The sequence below is a fragment of the Diceros bicornis genome, chromosome X (assembly GCF_020826845.1).
Source record: "Diceros bicornis minor isolate mBicDic1 chromosome X, mDicBic1.mat.cur, whole genome shotgun sequence".
Classification (NCBI taxonomy): Eukaryota; Metazoa; Chordata; class Mammalia; order Perissodactyla; family Rhinocerotidae; genus Diceros; species Diceros bicornis.
In genome coordinates this window covers 137,347,767-137,364,499 of record NC_080781.1, presented here as the reverse complement: position 1 = coordinate 137,364,499, position 16,733 = coordinate 137,347,767, and the positions used below count along the sequence as shown (strand labels likewise).

The 16,733-nt window shown below is 42.8% G+C and overlaps 1 protein-coding gene across 1 annotated transcript; it reads left to right on the top strand.

The window, feature by feature from the left end:
• Positions 1 to 9,995: 9,995 nt before the first annotated feature.
• On the top strand, positions 9,996 to 12,005 carry LOC131400639 (PWWP domain-containing DNA repair factor 4-like). The gene has a single exon (XM_058535335.1). It carries the CDS (start codon positions 9,996 to 9,998, stop codon positions 12,003 to 12,005), a length of 2,010 nt encoding a protein of 669 aa, XP_058391318.1.
• The last annotated feature ends 4,728 nt before the right edge of the window (positions 12,006 to 16,733 follow it).

The following is a 16,733-nucleotide window of genomic DNA, read 5'->3' as shown; positions in this document are numbered from 1 at the left end:
TAAAAATCAGTAAATGATCCGAATATATATTTCTCCAAAGTAATATACAAATGGCCAACAATCACATGATAATGTGCTCAACATCATTATAGTCACTAGGCAATGCAAATCAAAACCACAACAACAGCTGTTAACCCCCATTAGGATGTCTAAAACTTTTTTAAAAGGAAAATAAATTGTTGTTGAGAATGTGGAGAAATTGGAAGCCTGATCCATTGCTGGTGGGAATTCAAAACGGTAGAGTCGCTGTTGAAAACAGGTTGGTGGTTCCTCAAAAATTTTAACATATAATTAGCATGTGATGTAGCAATTCCACTCTTGGAAATATACCCTCCAAAATTTAAAACAGGCATTCAAAAGGCACATGTACATGAATGTTCATAGCAGCACTATTCAAACACCCGAAGGTGGAAGGAACCCAAATGTCCATGAACTGATGAATGGGTAAACATAATTCGAAATAGCTGTGCAACGGAATATTATGCAGCCATAAGAAGGAGTGTTACCACGTGGATGAACTTTGGAGTCATTATTCTAAGTGAAAGAAGCCAGATACCAAAGGCCACATAATGTGTGATTCCATTTCTATGAAATATTCAGAATAGGCCAATATACAAAGACAGAAAGCAGGTTAGTGGTTGCTGGGGGTTGGGGGGCACAGGAAATGAAGAGTGACTTCTTGATGGGTGTGAGATTTCCCTTGGGACTGATGTGAACCTTTGGTAAGAAGAGAGAGGTGACGGTTTCATAATATTGTGAATTTACTGAGTGCCACTGAATGGAACACTCTAAAATGGTTAATTTTATAACGTGTGAATTTCAATTCAAAAAAAATATTTTAATTAAAAAATAACACTTTTTAGACCACTGTAATAAAACGTTCAAGTATTTTGAAAGAACTGAGCAATTAATTTTAATGTACTCATTTAAAAATAATATTAAGCCCATTATTGCTTACATGTAAATAGGTTTTATGAAAAATCACTATATTTTTGAAAACAAAAGAAAAGGATTGAAAGTGTGGCACTGTTTTATACATTTTTGCAAATCTATTTAATATCTACCTGAATAGGAAAGATCTGGATTTTCCTACCCGCTTCTTCATTCCACCTCTTACCATCTGTTGGCTCGATGGAAGGGAACCAAGTAATCCGGATTCACTGATACGGAGTAGGGAAAGGAAGACCTCACTGGTCCCCCAACAGGTTCTCAGGAACCACCTCCACCCCCCTGCCGCCACCTAGGGTTCTCAGAATGACCACTGGGCACTGCCAAAGTCCAATGTTCTTTCATGATGTTGAATCAACCCTTTGAGAGCCAAGACGCTATTAATTGATTTCACAAAAATGGAGACTAGGGGACGAGACATTAGGGTACAACGTGAAAGTCACACAGCTGAGGAGAGGCAGAGCTGAGACTCAAACCCACATCTGCCTTTCAGAAAGTCTCTCTGATTTGAAAAGCTCGACCATGAATGCACCACACTATTTGCCCTCCTCCAAAACTACGCGGGCTAGATGGTGGGTCTTGATCGCCCTCTCCCTATCCCCCACACTAAAAACCTGTTGAAAGCCTTCATTCAGCTGGCACACAGTTATATAAAAGTCCAGCGTGCCCTTCTCTTGTGGTTTGCATGTGGGATGGCATGGCTTTGTCTTGCTCTGGAATCCGGGGTCCAGGGCTATGCTGGGTCTCTCTGGAACCATCACCTCACGAGAGTTGATTTGGGGCATCACTTGCCAAATCAGCATTCAGTGACATCATGTTGGTGGCTTGAAATCAGCCATGAGGGGAATATCTACATCATGGAAATATGAAAACCCTGAAAATCAGAACTGCACTCTACCCTCCCGAGGGCCTGTTTCCAGCACATCACTGCCCAGGACTGACCACAAGTGTCACGGGGAGCTCATCAACAGGAGGAAGAGCTGCATCACAGGGCAGCTCTGTCCCCAAATGTGAGTGACTGTGAGAGAGGCAGTGTATACTGTGTGCCCTGATGATAGGAGCCCTATCTCTGAGCATAGTGGTCACTGGTAGTGTGGTTGCAGGAGTACAAGCTGAGCACACATCCCAAATGTGAGAGGTTCAGCTCTACCTCCCTGTCGGCCTAGGACAAGGACATTTTGGGGAGTTGTCTCTCTTCTCAGGAATCATGGTGTCCTGGCAACCCTGTCAATACACATTTGTCAAAGTGTAGACCCAGGGTCCTTCGGTCCCGCCACAACATGAGTTTCTGGTTTGCCTTCCCCTGACCTCCAGGTGCTTTATCCTCACACGTTTCTGCTCTCCAGGCCATTTTAAATTGGCCAAGAGTCCTTGGATCCCACCTGCACAAATGTACCTGGCCTCATGTGTTCTGGCAGATTGAAAGGAGCTCATTAACAGAAACTGGATCTTAAGTGTGTGTGTGTGTGTGTGTGTGTGTGTGTGTGTGTGTGTGTGTCTCAAGGGAGAAGGGATATTTTCTCTATAACCCATTTTGTGAAAACTCCCCTGCCCCCAATGCCTATTCCGTGAGAACATTGGATATTGTCTCTAATATTTCATTCATTCATTCATTCATTCATTGGATTGGTCTGGGTGTAACTGACTGAGAGCAAGATCCACGCTCTGCATGTGAGGATGTATTAGTACTTCCTGGTTTCCATAGAAAGCTAACATCAGGGAGAACGTTGTGATGACATTCTAGTTTCCATGACAACCGGGGTAAGCCATTCTTTCCTGGCGGCAGAAACATTTAACAAGGATATTTGCAGACTGGAGAGATGGAGTAACTGTAGAAACATCAAGACTAGTCGGTGTCTGCTATCAACGTGAGTGCGTGTGTGTGTGTGTGTGTGTGTGGGCGCGCGTGTGTGTGTGTGGTGCCAGTGTGTGGTCTTTAGTCGGATATTAAGAGCTCTAATCCCTCATGTTTTATAAGAGGAGGGTGGCAGCTTATCTTGTGGGGGGCTAAGGTGACTGAATAACCTGTCATACCCTAGCCCCGTTTCAGTGTCCTAAGGTGACACCTGTTGTGTGAAGGCATTGTCACCTGAGTTCTTGAAAGCAGAGGTTCCCAAGTATTTCTCCTCGTACATCTCTGCTCAACAACAATTGTCTCACGAACCCTTAAAGATGTAAGTTTGCTCATTTATACCTACTTACAGTAAAGTTATTATGCGTACGATATGAGAGAGAAAATTTGAAGTCAGCGAATGAGACAAATGGGTAGGATTGGAAGATCTAACGTAACCTTGTGTAACCCAGGGGATGATATTGTGCTCACCCTGAGTAGCTGACACACATGAACTAAGAAACATGTTCTCTAAGAGACAAATTTCTTGCTATCACACCACTAATCACGGTTAGGTAAATTGAATTCAGTCAGTAAATGGTTCCTTCTTTATTCTATAAGCATAAAAAACAAGCTTTTCCATGAAGGTTCTGAGTTTTGCTGTTGCATGTTTGGAAGTGGATGCTGTTGACGTCATAGGGTGTTTTTTTTCTCTCTCTCTGTGTTTGTTTTATTGCAAAAGAAAAGCATAGCATTTACAGGACGTACTGTTGCATCCTCTATCAGGGAAGTGCCTTCAGAAGAAGCAAGTTCTAGGTAAAGGATATCCACGCCTCTCAGCTCCAGTCCTACACGCTGCGGTATGGTGCCGAGACCAGGCTCTGCCAGCCCCATTCTCCCTCTACCGTCTGACTGCCTGTGAGGGTCGGCCAGTGGGGTCTCCAGAGGCGACAAGAGGTCTGGAAGTGGGAGCACAGGCTGTACCTTCCTCTCTGCTCCCGCTCCTCTCAGGGTCACTCCACTAATGGCCCTTCACACAACAGGGACAGGGACATATGATTTCAGTAGGGACAGTTGGCCCATAAAGTGGATTTCCTCCAAACTCCAAGGACCCTCTCCATCACTACCCGCAGAACGACCAGTACCAGCAGACTGGTGAACTCTCTCCTAAGAGATAGGGATCCCAGGTGGAGGGGGGCCTCCTCTCAGATCCTGACGCTGTGGTGCGAGCTCATCAGTTTTCCCCGTCATCATTGGGAGGGGTCTTGGGTTTCCTGGATCCCTCCCTCTACCTTCTTTAGAAGCTGCACAGTGCTGGGCAGCCCCCTTTCCTCAGAAGTCTGAGCTCAAGCTCAGAGGTCTCCTCCCCCGGGGTCATGGGCTCTCAGAACCACCATACCTTCCCTTGGTTTTTCCAGAACTACACATGCCCACTCTTCATACCATGGTGCCCTTCTTCTTGTCTCATTGCTCTCTTTTTGCCTGTTTTGTTCTCCAAATAATTCTATCAAGCTCTCTCTAATTAAAATGGTAAGAGGACACTGCCTAATAATCATGTTTGTTTTTCTCTCTTTGCTCTCAAGGCCTTTCCTTTCGCTTTGGTTTCTAGAAGTTTTACTATGATGAGCCTAGACCTGTTTGTATGTGTGTTTTCGTGTGTTTCTGTGTGTGTGTGTGTGTGTGTGTGTGTGTGTGTGAGTGAGAGAGAGAGAGAGAGAGAGAGAGAGAGAGTGAGAGAGAGAGAGAGAGAGAATGTGTTACTCTTGCGGTTTGGCACATCGGATATACCACGTTTTTCTTCATTTTGGAAAATTGTTGCCTACTGTTCCTTCACACATTCTGCAACCCCCCTCTCTCTTCTTGGACTGCAACTGAATATCTCTTATGCAGTTAGGTATATACATTTTAATAATGAATATTTCCTGTGATCGATATAAGATATACCTCAAGGACATTTCAAACATATTCTCACTGCATTCTATGCAGTGGTATGGTACCGTTTTGCTACACTTGCTTTGTTTTTGTTTCACTTTTCCATTATTTCATTTATTTCCATTAATTCATTTCATTTCATATCTCCTTGGGATCTTTATAAAGTAAGATTTTGGTGCATCTGTACGTATAAATGTGTCCTCCTTGTAATATTTTACAGCATGATTTGAAAAATAATGTCTACCTTCACCATCCACTTCCATCCTTGTTCCTCTTCTCTTTTCGATGGAGCCATGTCATGACATTTCTGTTTACCATTGTACACTTTTGCCTTGCATTTACATGTCTCTCGTATGCTAAGGTAAAGTATATGGCATTGATCTCCATGTGAATGTGTGCTTTATGTAAACTGTATAACTTGTACTTAATTGGTCTCTAGTCAAATATTTTTGTCTGAATTTTTTCTGTGTCGGTACATGAAGGTCTGCATCAGCCTTTGTGCTGGCTGCATAACATACCCTTGTTGGCTTAGGCTGTGGGTTTGTTAGTCTTTCCCCATGGATAACAAGCACCTGGCGTATGTCCAATGTGGTTGTGACGAACTACAATGCAATGACTTATCTTGTGAACAAGGGCAACCCTCTCTCCTCGTGCACGACACAGGGAAATCAACAGGTTCTGAAATACACATCTCATTCACTCTCCTGGGTGTTAGTAATTATGGAGGTCTCACCTGCAGGAAAGAGGAGGCTGCCCTTGACTTTTTATCGCTAAGGCCTGCGTGATTTCATTAGTGTTACGGAGGATGCCGGAGGTCTCCCTGTGGCAGGTAATAGGGACTGGAGGGGTAAAAGAGCATCTTCTAAAGAAAGAAAGATGGCCCACCGGGCGGGAGGAACCACCTGAGTTTTCAAAAGGAATGGGAGGGGATTCACTCTAGTCTTAAAATAAGGCCCTGATGAGAAATCTTGACCTTTGTCTAGTTCTTTGCTCAAGCGCTCATGCTTCTCCTTCTCTGAGTAGGTGGCTCTGGAAGGTGTGCACCTGCAAGAATAGGCACTGTGACTGACCGCTGCTTGTTAGGGAGGAACGGGAGGCAGAGCTTGGTAATTTGAAGGTGTATGTGTATTTAGAGTCATAGCTGACCATTTGTAAGTGAGAAACAAGTCAAATTTTTTTTTTTTATTCCTTTGAGAAAACTGAGGGCAGTTCATGATTTTTCAGTTTGTGATATTTGCCATTTAAATATTTGTACAAAAACGACCCAGATCTCCAAGTAGGGGTGACCTCTACGAATTTCTGGAACTAGTGAACAACGCAAGGGGAAACGTTTAGAGATATCAATTCCCACTCGATCGTTTTACAAATGGAATTCAAACCCAAGGAAACCTCAAAAACTTTTTAAAAAATCACGTGTGAAAGCTTATGCCGAATTTGTCTGGCAATGGAAAGGCAAGAATGTGTTTTCTTTATAACTGAAATTATATAAAATGTGCCTTTATAATAAGAAAGGCAACTGCCGACTCATCCCTTTATGGAAATACATGTTTTGTGGACAGTTTAAAATCACCAAACCTACAGCTTAAAAGAAGCCCCAATAAATAGGTAGTAATTGTAAGGAGGGGGCGTTGGGGTGAAGAGGAGAGAATCCCTACCTCTGAGGAGTGGTGGTGGGGGGGGAGTGATATCAAGAAAAATGCCCTCATTTTGAGACAACACTTCCAGAGGGTTCTTTTCTTTTCTTTTTCCTTTTCTTTTCTTTTCTTTTTTCTTCAGAAGTGATTACAGCCCTCACTGGGGAAAGGAGTCAAAGAATAGAGATTCCAAAAATCATGGCTGTTGTTTGGAGAAATAAATGCTCATTGTCATCAAGTTCTTTCACTCCTCAACCTAAGAGCAAATGGAATAGAACAAATGTTGTAGCAGGACTTAAAAATTGAAGCTAGCCCATTTGAGGACTTTATTTCTTGATGGTCTGAAGTTGACAATGGAGTTATGGATTGTAGAGTTGCTATTTACACCATCCGCCTTCTATTGCATTCTATTTATTCTCACTGAGCAGGCATGTTCGATTTGATTGTGAGCTAAAATACTGGACACATTTTCATAGTCAAGCCCTCTGAGGATTTGGGGTTACTTTAAAAGTTAATTTGGTTCTGTTCAATATTCTATTTCTAACACATTGTTCCTGGTGTGCAAAAGAGGATCAATATTTACATATCATTATCTCTATCCAGTTTCTTTATATCCACCTCCCTGTATACATCTTTGGAGGGAGAGAAGAGAGTTGTACTCCTATTACTACAATTATGAAAAGAAAACCATCTGCAAGATCATGTACCCATCCTTAGTGGAAGATATTTGGGCAATGGGCCAAAGCATAGGATGAGAGGACCATTGAATATTTGATATTTGCATTTAACACCCTTCCCTTCAGACTGTCTCTCTCAAGGATGCATTGCTTTAGCAACCGGAAAAATAACTGTAATTGATATTTTGGTTGTCTGTTGAAAGTACTCCATTAAAGTGTTTCATGCTTGAAAAGATGTACACAAATGTGAATATGAAAGACTATTCGAATTGGTTGTACAATTTTAAAAGATCTTTTTAATACCTTACAGAACATATGCATAAGTAGAAAACAAATTCTCGAGTCCGTGGACTCATATATTCGCAAAGGCATACCTGGGTGATTAGACTACTGACGCTTAATATTTTCCCTACTTTCTAATTTTAGGCATCATTTTAGATTTTCCACGTGTACTTTTAAAATAAGGAACTAAAAGGAGCTGAAAATAACATCTATACTGGAAGCAGAAACATTTGCATGCATGTGTAGAGGCAGAGAGCACGGATTATATGCATCAATATCAGGCGTCTTGGGTCTCTAATGTCACTCTGAGTGTGACTGTGTGTGTGTGCGTGTGTATCTGAGAGTAAGTGTGTGTGTGTGTATCTTGGGGTGTGGGTAGCTATCTGGTTGGGGTTGCAGTGACCCAGGCACTCCTGTTTTGTGTGATGGGCTGTGAGGTCCTGCTGCAGGGAGGCTGCAGCGGCTGAGTCACCTGTTTTTCTTTCTCCCTTTTGATCTGTGTCCTCACATGACACCTGTGCACTGAGAACTGGTACACTGAGTTCTCTAAAGCAGAGGACGCAAAACCTGCATGATCGTGCACCCTGGTCCAAGAAAAAGTTTGCGCAGGTTATGCCCAAAGTATGTATATTTAGTCATCACATATTTCATGTTATGAGCACGTGTGAACAAAGTCGCACACACATGCATTTACAAGGGAAATAATATTTCATATTATCAAACATACCATTTGGAACAGATAATGGGTGAGCTAAAATCTGTATGTGAATTATAATACATATTTGTACAGCGCATACAGAAAAGTAGAACCTATTAACGGTGTTTCTGGGTGGGAAGAGAGGGATTGAGAGAACAATTGCATCTTCTGCATGACACACATCTAAACGTTTGAAATTTATTTAAGTTGAGTTTTTAAATACCAGGGAGACCACATTGTATAGAGATTCACAAAAATGATGTGAAAAATTAGGCATTGACGTGAAACGGTGATCAAATATGCTCTTGAGTGAAGAACTATAGTCCTTGGAAACACGTGTCTATGTGTCTATGGATGGTATGCGTCCAGGTACATGTCTACGGACGCATAGGAAATGTGCGGGAAGGCCATACACCATCATATTGAGAGTGAGCATCTATAGTGTGTCATCTCCTGTCTGTATCTCTCGATCCGTTTTATATTCCCCGCAAGCCCACTTAATGTTACTTTAGAAGCACGAGAAGAAAGAAAAACACTAACATCGTAGACCCCATTTTTGTTTCACACGCACACACAAACACACACAAGCTGCTACTATTTAATCTATGTGTCCAAGGCAGACGAAGCTTATCATGAAAGCAGTGGTTCCCACTGTTCTGAAATAGGAGGGACTAGCACAAACTAAGTAGCTTAACATGGGAATATTTTTGAAATGCAAAAGAAGGAAGAAAAGAAACGTAACATCTACCTTATAGAGGAGATTTAACTAGTATTTCAGTTCCAGAATGGCACACATTCCAGAGTTGGGGAAGGGAAAGTGATGAATCAATTTCCATTTCATTGGCTTAATTTCCTATCTGCTTTTGGATTTTCTAGGTTAACATTAGAGGTGCAGAGGTCCTGGGTATCTACAATCGATGCCATTTGACCCCCGGAATAACAGTGCACTTCAGAAGCACCGAGCAGGGTAAAGGGTCTGCTGGGCAAGCAGTTGGACTGTGCGAATCAACAGATCCAGCTCCCAGGACCACACCTACCACGTTCTACGTGGCGTTCGGTAAGACTTTCCCATTTCGGTAAGACTTGCCCATTTCACTAAGCATTTCATTTGCAATCATTTCAGGTTGACGTTTGGGGCATGATTTGTTTTGCTCCTCGCTCTACAGCCACTTCTTGACACAGATTTGGTGCTGTGGGAAAAAAGCCTTTTAAACCACCATAGAGAAATGAAGAAGTGCAGGTCACAGCCAATGGCCTATGCCTGCAGCAATCCTTAGGAAGGATGATGCCAGTAACCACCATGAGGATCTCCACGAACCTCTGAATTCTGAGTTCATGCTCTTGAACACGACATTGTGCTGACACCCCATACCAGTAGGTCAGAGATCATCTCTGGCTTCCTTGGGTGCACAGGGCCGCACCAGCACCCCAGAAAAGAAAAACTGGCATTCCCCTGGTATGAGCCCCGAGGAGCCCAAAGGGCACAGGACGTCCAACAACCCAAATGAGATCCCGGACACGACACCCACCTCCCAACACAGATGCTCTTTATTATGCAGTAGGAACAAATGGGGCAAGAAGTTGGGTTTGGAGGGTTACAAAACTCCTCTGGGATCTTCCGTATTTTTTTCCCGGACACTTGCCATGTATCTACCCCCCTGTCTGACACAGACACTTTATGTTTCTTTATCTCTCATCAGTTCTCATTGACCAACATTCTTCTACTTTTACAGGAGGAATTTTTTTCTGATACTCTTCTCCCTTTCCTTCCCCACATTTCAGTATAGTCTGTCCAAAACACGAGTTCCAGCATCCCTGGGAGACTCAGGTGGAGAAGGACAGGCCAGACAGGCTGTAAACCCTTCGCAGTCCTCGGCAAAAAGGTGTGGTGAAGAACATTGTTCTAGGCAAGACCTGCCATAGCTGTGGGTGGGTGTGACGGCCAGACCCCTCAACTTCTATGAATTACCTCTTGACAGGAAAGGCAAATCATAATGGATTCCGAATATGTCCTATGCAACTGGAAAGGTCACTTTTGGCCAGCAAAGGTTTTGTCCAGATCCGAGATCTCACCAAAAAATAATAGGAAAAAGGCACTTTCTCTAGAAGTTCAAATACTCTCAGTTGATGAAAAAATTAGAGTGAAAAGCACAGACATAAAGATGTCAAATGAGTCTCAAATTGAATCCATTGCCTCCTCGCTAGTGGCCCAGTCGAAGGCCGGTGTCCCACCAGAAGAGGAAGCGTCCTACAGAAACGCCCTTACAGCGGCACAGGAGATTCTGAATGAGAGAGCAAATCTGGGTCCAGCAAGAGCATCAGATGATCCAGAGACCACGACGCTGTCTCAGAAGGGAACGCGAAAGCCATCTTGTAGGAAGTATCGGAAGCCCAGAGGGAACTTACTGAGGAGTCTTGGGAAAAGCAAAAAACCCAAATCACTGTGGGTGCGTTCAGAGAGGGAGGGCGCCCCAGATGGCATCAAATCACAGGTGCACACAACCGTCGCTCCTATTCCCAGGGAAGTGCAAACAACGTCCACACAAAGCTCCAGCGTGTGCCCAAACTTCCTGTCACTTTCAGAAGATGACCATGAGAAAGAGGGCAAGGAAAAGAGGGACACCTCAAGAGTTATGTCCTTGCATTGCACAGTCAAGGAGGAGGGTGCAGGTGCTCAAGATGGAGGCGTCCTTCCATCTCTGCCACCAGGTCTCATCCTCACGGTGCCCAAGGCTCTGCAAGAAGAGGCACACGACACCTGCCCAAAGCCCCTGGCTGTCTCTTCTGAATGCTCTACCTTCTGCGGGAATGTCGAGGACCCTGGAGCGGGTGCCTGGAAGCCGGGCATGGAAAGTGTGGCAGCATCCTCCAGTGCCCCTAACCTGAGCCCACGTTATTCACTCCGTCTGGCAAATAGAAAAAGGAAGCTGCAGGGACCAGAGTCTGAGAGACAACTGCAAGAACTTCAACGTTTAGTTGACTCAAAGGCTGTTAATCCCACCACCACTCCTAAAAAGGATGTTGGCAAGGAAGCGGGACAACCGACCAGCATGGCTTTGCCTCAGGATCCCTGTCCCATTGAAAGCGGAATGATGGTCTGGTTTAAATTTCAAAATCACCCATTTTGGCCAGCAGTGGTAAAGACTGTCAGCCCAACAGAGCAGACTGCAAGGGTGCTTTTGATTGAGGCAAACATGCGCCTCAAAGAGAGCGGCATTCAAGTTCCTCTTCGAAGATTAAAGCATCTGGATTGTAAAGAGAAAGAAAAACTAATAAAGGGAGCCAGGAAAGCATATGAGCCAAGTGTGAACTGGTGCTTCTCCCTGATTTCCCACTACAGAGAAGGGCTCAGTCGCGGGTCTTTTGCGGGCTCCTTCCTGGACTATTATGCTGCTGACGTCAGTTACCCAATTAGGAAAGCCATCCAAGACAGCACTCTGGAGATTGATTTCCCACAGGTGAACTATGCTGACCTGGAAGATTCTGAGGAGGAGACATCCCTGGGCGGGAAGAGGCCCCACAAGAGAATTCTCCCTGACCGGATGAAGGCCGCTTGGGACCGAGCCAACCAGAAGCTAGTGGACTTCATCGTGGAAAGAAAGGGGGCTGACCACCATCTTCTGGACATTGTCAAAGGCAGGAAACAGTCCAGGTGGCTGGCATCATTTCTGAGTTCAAACAGGTATGTGATCTGCGTCGAAACATACCTGGAGGATGAAGACCAGTTGGATGTCGTGGTAAGACATTTACAGGAAATCTACAAGCAAATAGACAAGAAAATGCTGAATCTGATAAGAGATGACCAAGTGAGTTTTGTTCTGGAAGTTCTTCTGCCAGAGGCAATCATCTGTTCAATTGCTGCACTTGATGGATTAGATTACAAGGAGGCAGAAGAAAAGTACCGGCAAGGGCCACCTGTGCATTCCCGGGAAAAAGAACTATTTGATAAAAACATCTTAAAGGAAACGAGAAAGAGGTCAGCAACAAGGAGCAAGGCTCAATAACTCTCCCTCCGCCCCCATCCGCTGTGCTCACACCTCAGCAGGGAGACTTCTCATAGTACACCATTACCAAGAAACCCTGTCTGTATGAAATGTGTGACCCTTCCATTCTCTACGGCATGTAAATACGTTCTGGAAATTCGAGACCTCGGGAACGGGTTGAATTCATTTTGGACCCATCTCCAGCATGTGTGGGTGGCACGGTCATCATCATTTCTTGCTCCCAAGCTCTTCACAGACTAATTTGTTAAAATATTGCAAACGGTTGTACTTCCTTCTACTTGCTCGGATGTGTGTATTGCCCAGATAGTTTCATTGACATTGCTTTTGGCTATACTTCATATTTTTAATATAGGACTCACATTCTTTTATTACATGAAAAGGCTCTGGTGTCAGATGTTAAGCAACAATCATTTTTAAAACCCAAGATACACTTTTACGGAAACATCACGTGGATTTCTCATTCTTTTTGTGATACATCGGTACAAACAATTGGATTCCTCCTTAAGGCAACTTCTGAATTTTCCCTGCCATGCTTATTTGTTTGGAAAAATAGCCCTGAGAGGTAAAACCAATGACAGAGATGTTTTCCGTATATTATCGCTACCTTCAGATGGTTCTTGGAAAAGCAATCTGAAACCCAAACAAAGTTAATGGATCACCTGCATGTAGTCCACATGTGGGTGAATGAAATCTCAGCCGGCAGTAAACATTTTGTCGTCAGCCCGCGCAAGACTATTAACTCTACGTTTCCCCGAGATTCCATTTATGGAAGCAGCTCTTCTTCAATGGCTGAATGGTTCCCCAAAACATACAGGCTTCTGGCTGTCTTCCTAACTGGATCCTCTACACAGAGCCACCTGTCGCCAGGTGGAAAGCAACTGGAGTCATCATGTACACAGTCGAGCTAGTCTAGACCTAGGAGTCCAGGCTGACTGCCAGGAGCCCATCTAGATGGCATAAATTGTAGGAAAGCAAGCACTTTGTTCTGGACCCTGAAAAGCAGTCATATGTCTCAAACCAAGCAAGCTTTATCTTTTGACTTTATTCATTGACTAGCTCCGACAGGTTCCATCAGTATAAATGCGGACTGGTAAGTCATTCCAGGCTGCCTGAGCAGCAGATGGACCAGGATCTGGGAATTGGGAAAAGGGTTACAGAAAAGTCTCCATTTGGCTAAATATGGCTGTTGTCAGAATACAATGAAATATATGTAATTAAAAGATAAATTCTGAAGCCCATGAATTGTTATCCTAACTTGAAACAAGATTTTTCTGAGAAAAAAAATGTTAGCAAAGCTAGTTTCCTTTAAAAAACTGGATGTGAAGATAAATACGAAAGGTTTAACATGAACCTGAGTGCATTTTGATTCTTAGAGGGAGTCAACAGTCACTCACGGGCCCGTGTTACGTGTTCACAAGGCCACGGGACTTTATTTTTCTTGGTAAAATTTGCAAAGGCTAGCTGTTTTGATTCACAATAAAACCGTCGCATCTTTCACCTCAAACTTCTGCTTCATCATACTTCAGATTGTACAACTACATAGTTGAAATGTCTAAATATGTATATGTATATTATATATATATATTTTTGGAATTTTGATGGATTAGTTGTCATCTTTTAAAGTTCATTTATTCATGAATTTTTCTTCTCATTCTAAATAAATATTCGCTTTCATGCTCGTTTTTATAATTTTAGAAGAGGGATTTCCAAATTGTGTAAGCTTCAGGCCCAACAGAACCCTCTTTGGAACTCTGCCTGAGAGAGACCAAGACTCCTGGGGCATTCTGTCTGGGCCAATCCACGTGACATCCTCAGGGTCCTGGGAAGTATTTGGAAACACACCACGTCCATGCTCTATGTGGACCTTATACACGGGAACAGCACATGTTAGTTCCTCTATAACATCGTGTCCCTCTGAGTCAAATATGTCGCTCAACTTCAGCTTTCTCATGGGGCCACATCTATCTCCACGTTCTAACATTTTCTTCACCACCTCATTCATTCATTCACTCCTTCACTCATTCATAACATTGTGAGTCAGTAGAGCACGTAAGATGCGGTTTAAGACTCTGCTCTGAGGATAAATTTCAGGTGCCACAGAAAGGAGACGACAATCTTGTGACCCAGGTGACAATCGAATTTCTAAGATGACTGGGATGCACTACTTCTTCTTCTTAGTGAGAAATATTTATCAGCATCATGGACTGACGGCCTATACGTGACACCAGAACCCCAGGTTTCCCTATACTTGTGAGATCGTGGGTGTCTCTTGGTTTGGGGTGAAGGGAGAGGACCTGGTTGCACTGAGATGGTATGCACAGCATTTACAAGTCTTCATATCCATGTAAGTCTGACAAAGAATCTGACAAAGAGTGGAACCCAGAGACTTGGTAGGATGACTAGCATGAGAATGTTGAATGCCCAGAATCCCGTTAACCCTCATCTGGACATTAGCAACTCCCTAACCCTGGATACTAGAGAGCAACCTCCTTGGTCTTGGAGACCCTGCAAAGATCTCATCTAAGGCAACAATCTGAACGGATGTTGCTTCTCTCATTCAACATCCATCTGTGCTAATTCTCATTGCTATTGGGCTAATAACAAGGATAGTTATGACTAGGTAAGATCATAGCACAAGGAAGAAAACACAGTTTCTATTTGGATGGGAAATACCTTATATTCAGAAGAAACTGCAAGACCTGGCTCGTATGTACTGGCATGAACTTGGATAATATATGTGCCAATGGATTTTGATGTTCTGGAACCAGCAAGACAGGGGACAAAATATAAGTCCATATAGGGAAGAACTGATTGACGAGAGAGCACAGAGCTGTGACTCCAGGTTGGATGTCCTTAAAGGGGCCAACCCAGCTGCCTAATATGCATATCATAAGCTTAGATAACAACAGCCTACAGTAAATGACATGAAAAGATTGGAACTGCCTTGGCAGAGAAAATTGAGAAATTGGTGAAAATGTCCAGGGGAGTAGGTTTCTAGATATGATTTATAACGTGAGACAAGATGTCCTACCTCTGGCCTCTTTTCCCTTGGAGGGCCAAGAAATGACTACTCAAATAAGGAATGCGCTGGTAAAGTGGCACTGGCATCTTTGAAAAGCTCAGTGCTGACTCTCCTCTGCAAACCATTTTTGGAAGCAAGTGATGCTGCCATGGAACTGATAATCAATGGAAATGACGGGATTCTCAAATGGCAGGATCCAGATGGCAGCACAAAACCATCAGGGACAAGGTAGGCCTCATTACCACACCGAGCAGCAAGGTCAGGGTGGAGTCAGTCTCATTTGACTGACAGGAATCTGTGGCAATCTTATAGATAGTAATGTTCCAGAGTCTAGATGTATGGACAGCTGAATGGAGTATTACTTGCTTTTTATAAAAAGGTAAAAATGAGAGCTAGCAGGCAGAAGGCTTGTGTTAGCATCTGTAGTGGAAAACTGTAGTTCCCCACCAACTGTTGAGATCTAAGTCAGTCCATAGGTCCAGAGCCTATTGATTGAAGTGGAGGTCAGAAAAATCCAGTCAAGCCTTCCCCTAAAACCTGTGTCTATCTACCAAGGTAAGTATGCACTGTGGAAAGGAGATACCTGTATTTTTTAAAAAGAATATTGAACGTGAGTTTCTCTGTGTAGAAAGGGGCTTATGAGTTCTAGGTAATAATTGAGTTCTGTCTCAATTTCATCTGACAAGGGAGCCAATGGTTCTGTCAATGCACCCAGGGTTTTTTCTCCAGACTCTCCATATATAATTGGCAATAAAGTACTTAGTAGGCAACAGAATCTTCATATTGGCTCAAGTGACATTATATGGAAATGCACACATGGAAGCCTATGAAGCTGCTCTCTCCCTACAATATAAAAAAATAAAGGCAATCCTGATTCTATAATAAAAAAGGAGAGAATACTAAAATTACTAAAATCAGAAAATAAAGTGGAGCCATTACTATTGACCTTACAGAGATAAAGAGGATTGTGAGAGAATTCTATGAGCAATGGTACACCAAAATTTAGATAACTTAGATGAAATAGACAAATTCCTAGACACACACAAACTAACAAAACTGATTCATGAGGAAACAGATATTCTCAATAGAACTATAAAAGAAAAGAGATTACATCTATTATCAAAAATCTCAGAATAAATGAATAAAGAAAAGCTCAGGACCAGATGGTTTCACTGGTGAATTTTACCAACTGTTTAAAGAAGAATTATAAATCCTTCTCAAACTCTTCCAAAAAATAGAAGATGGCAAACACTTCCTAATTCATTCTATGAGGCCAACATTACCCTGATATCAAAATGAGACAGCGACAACGCAAGAGACTGATATCCCTTATGAATATAAATGCAAAAATCCTCAAAAAATATACTAGCAAATCCAGCAGTTCTTTGGATTAAAAGGATTTTAATTAAAAGGATTATATACCATGACAAAGTAGGATTTATCCCAGGAGTGTAGAGGTGGTTCAGCATATGAAAATCAGTATAATACACTATAAAAAAGAAGGAAACAAACCATATGCTTATCACAAATGATGCAGAAAAAGCATTTGACAAAATCCAGCACTCTTTCATGACAAAAAACATTCAGAAAACTAAGATTAGAAGGGAACATCTTCAACTTGAAAATGAGTATTTATGAAAAACCCACAGCCAATATCATATTCAATGGTAAAAGACTGATAGCTTCCCCCTAAGATCAAGAAAAAG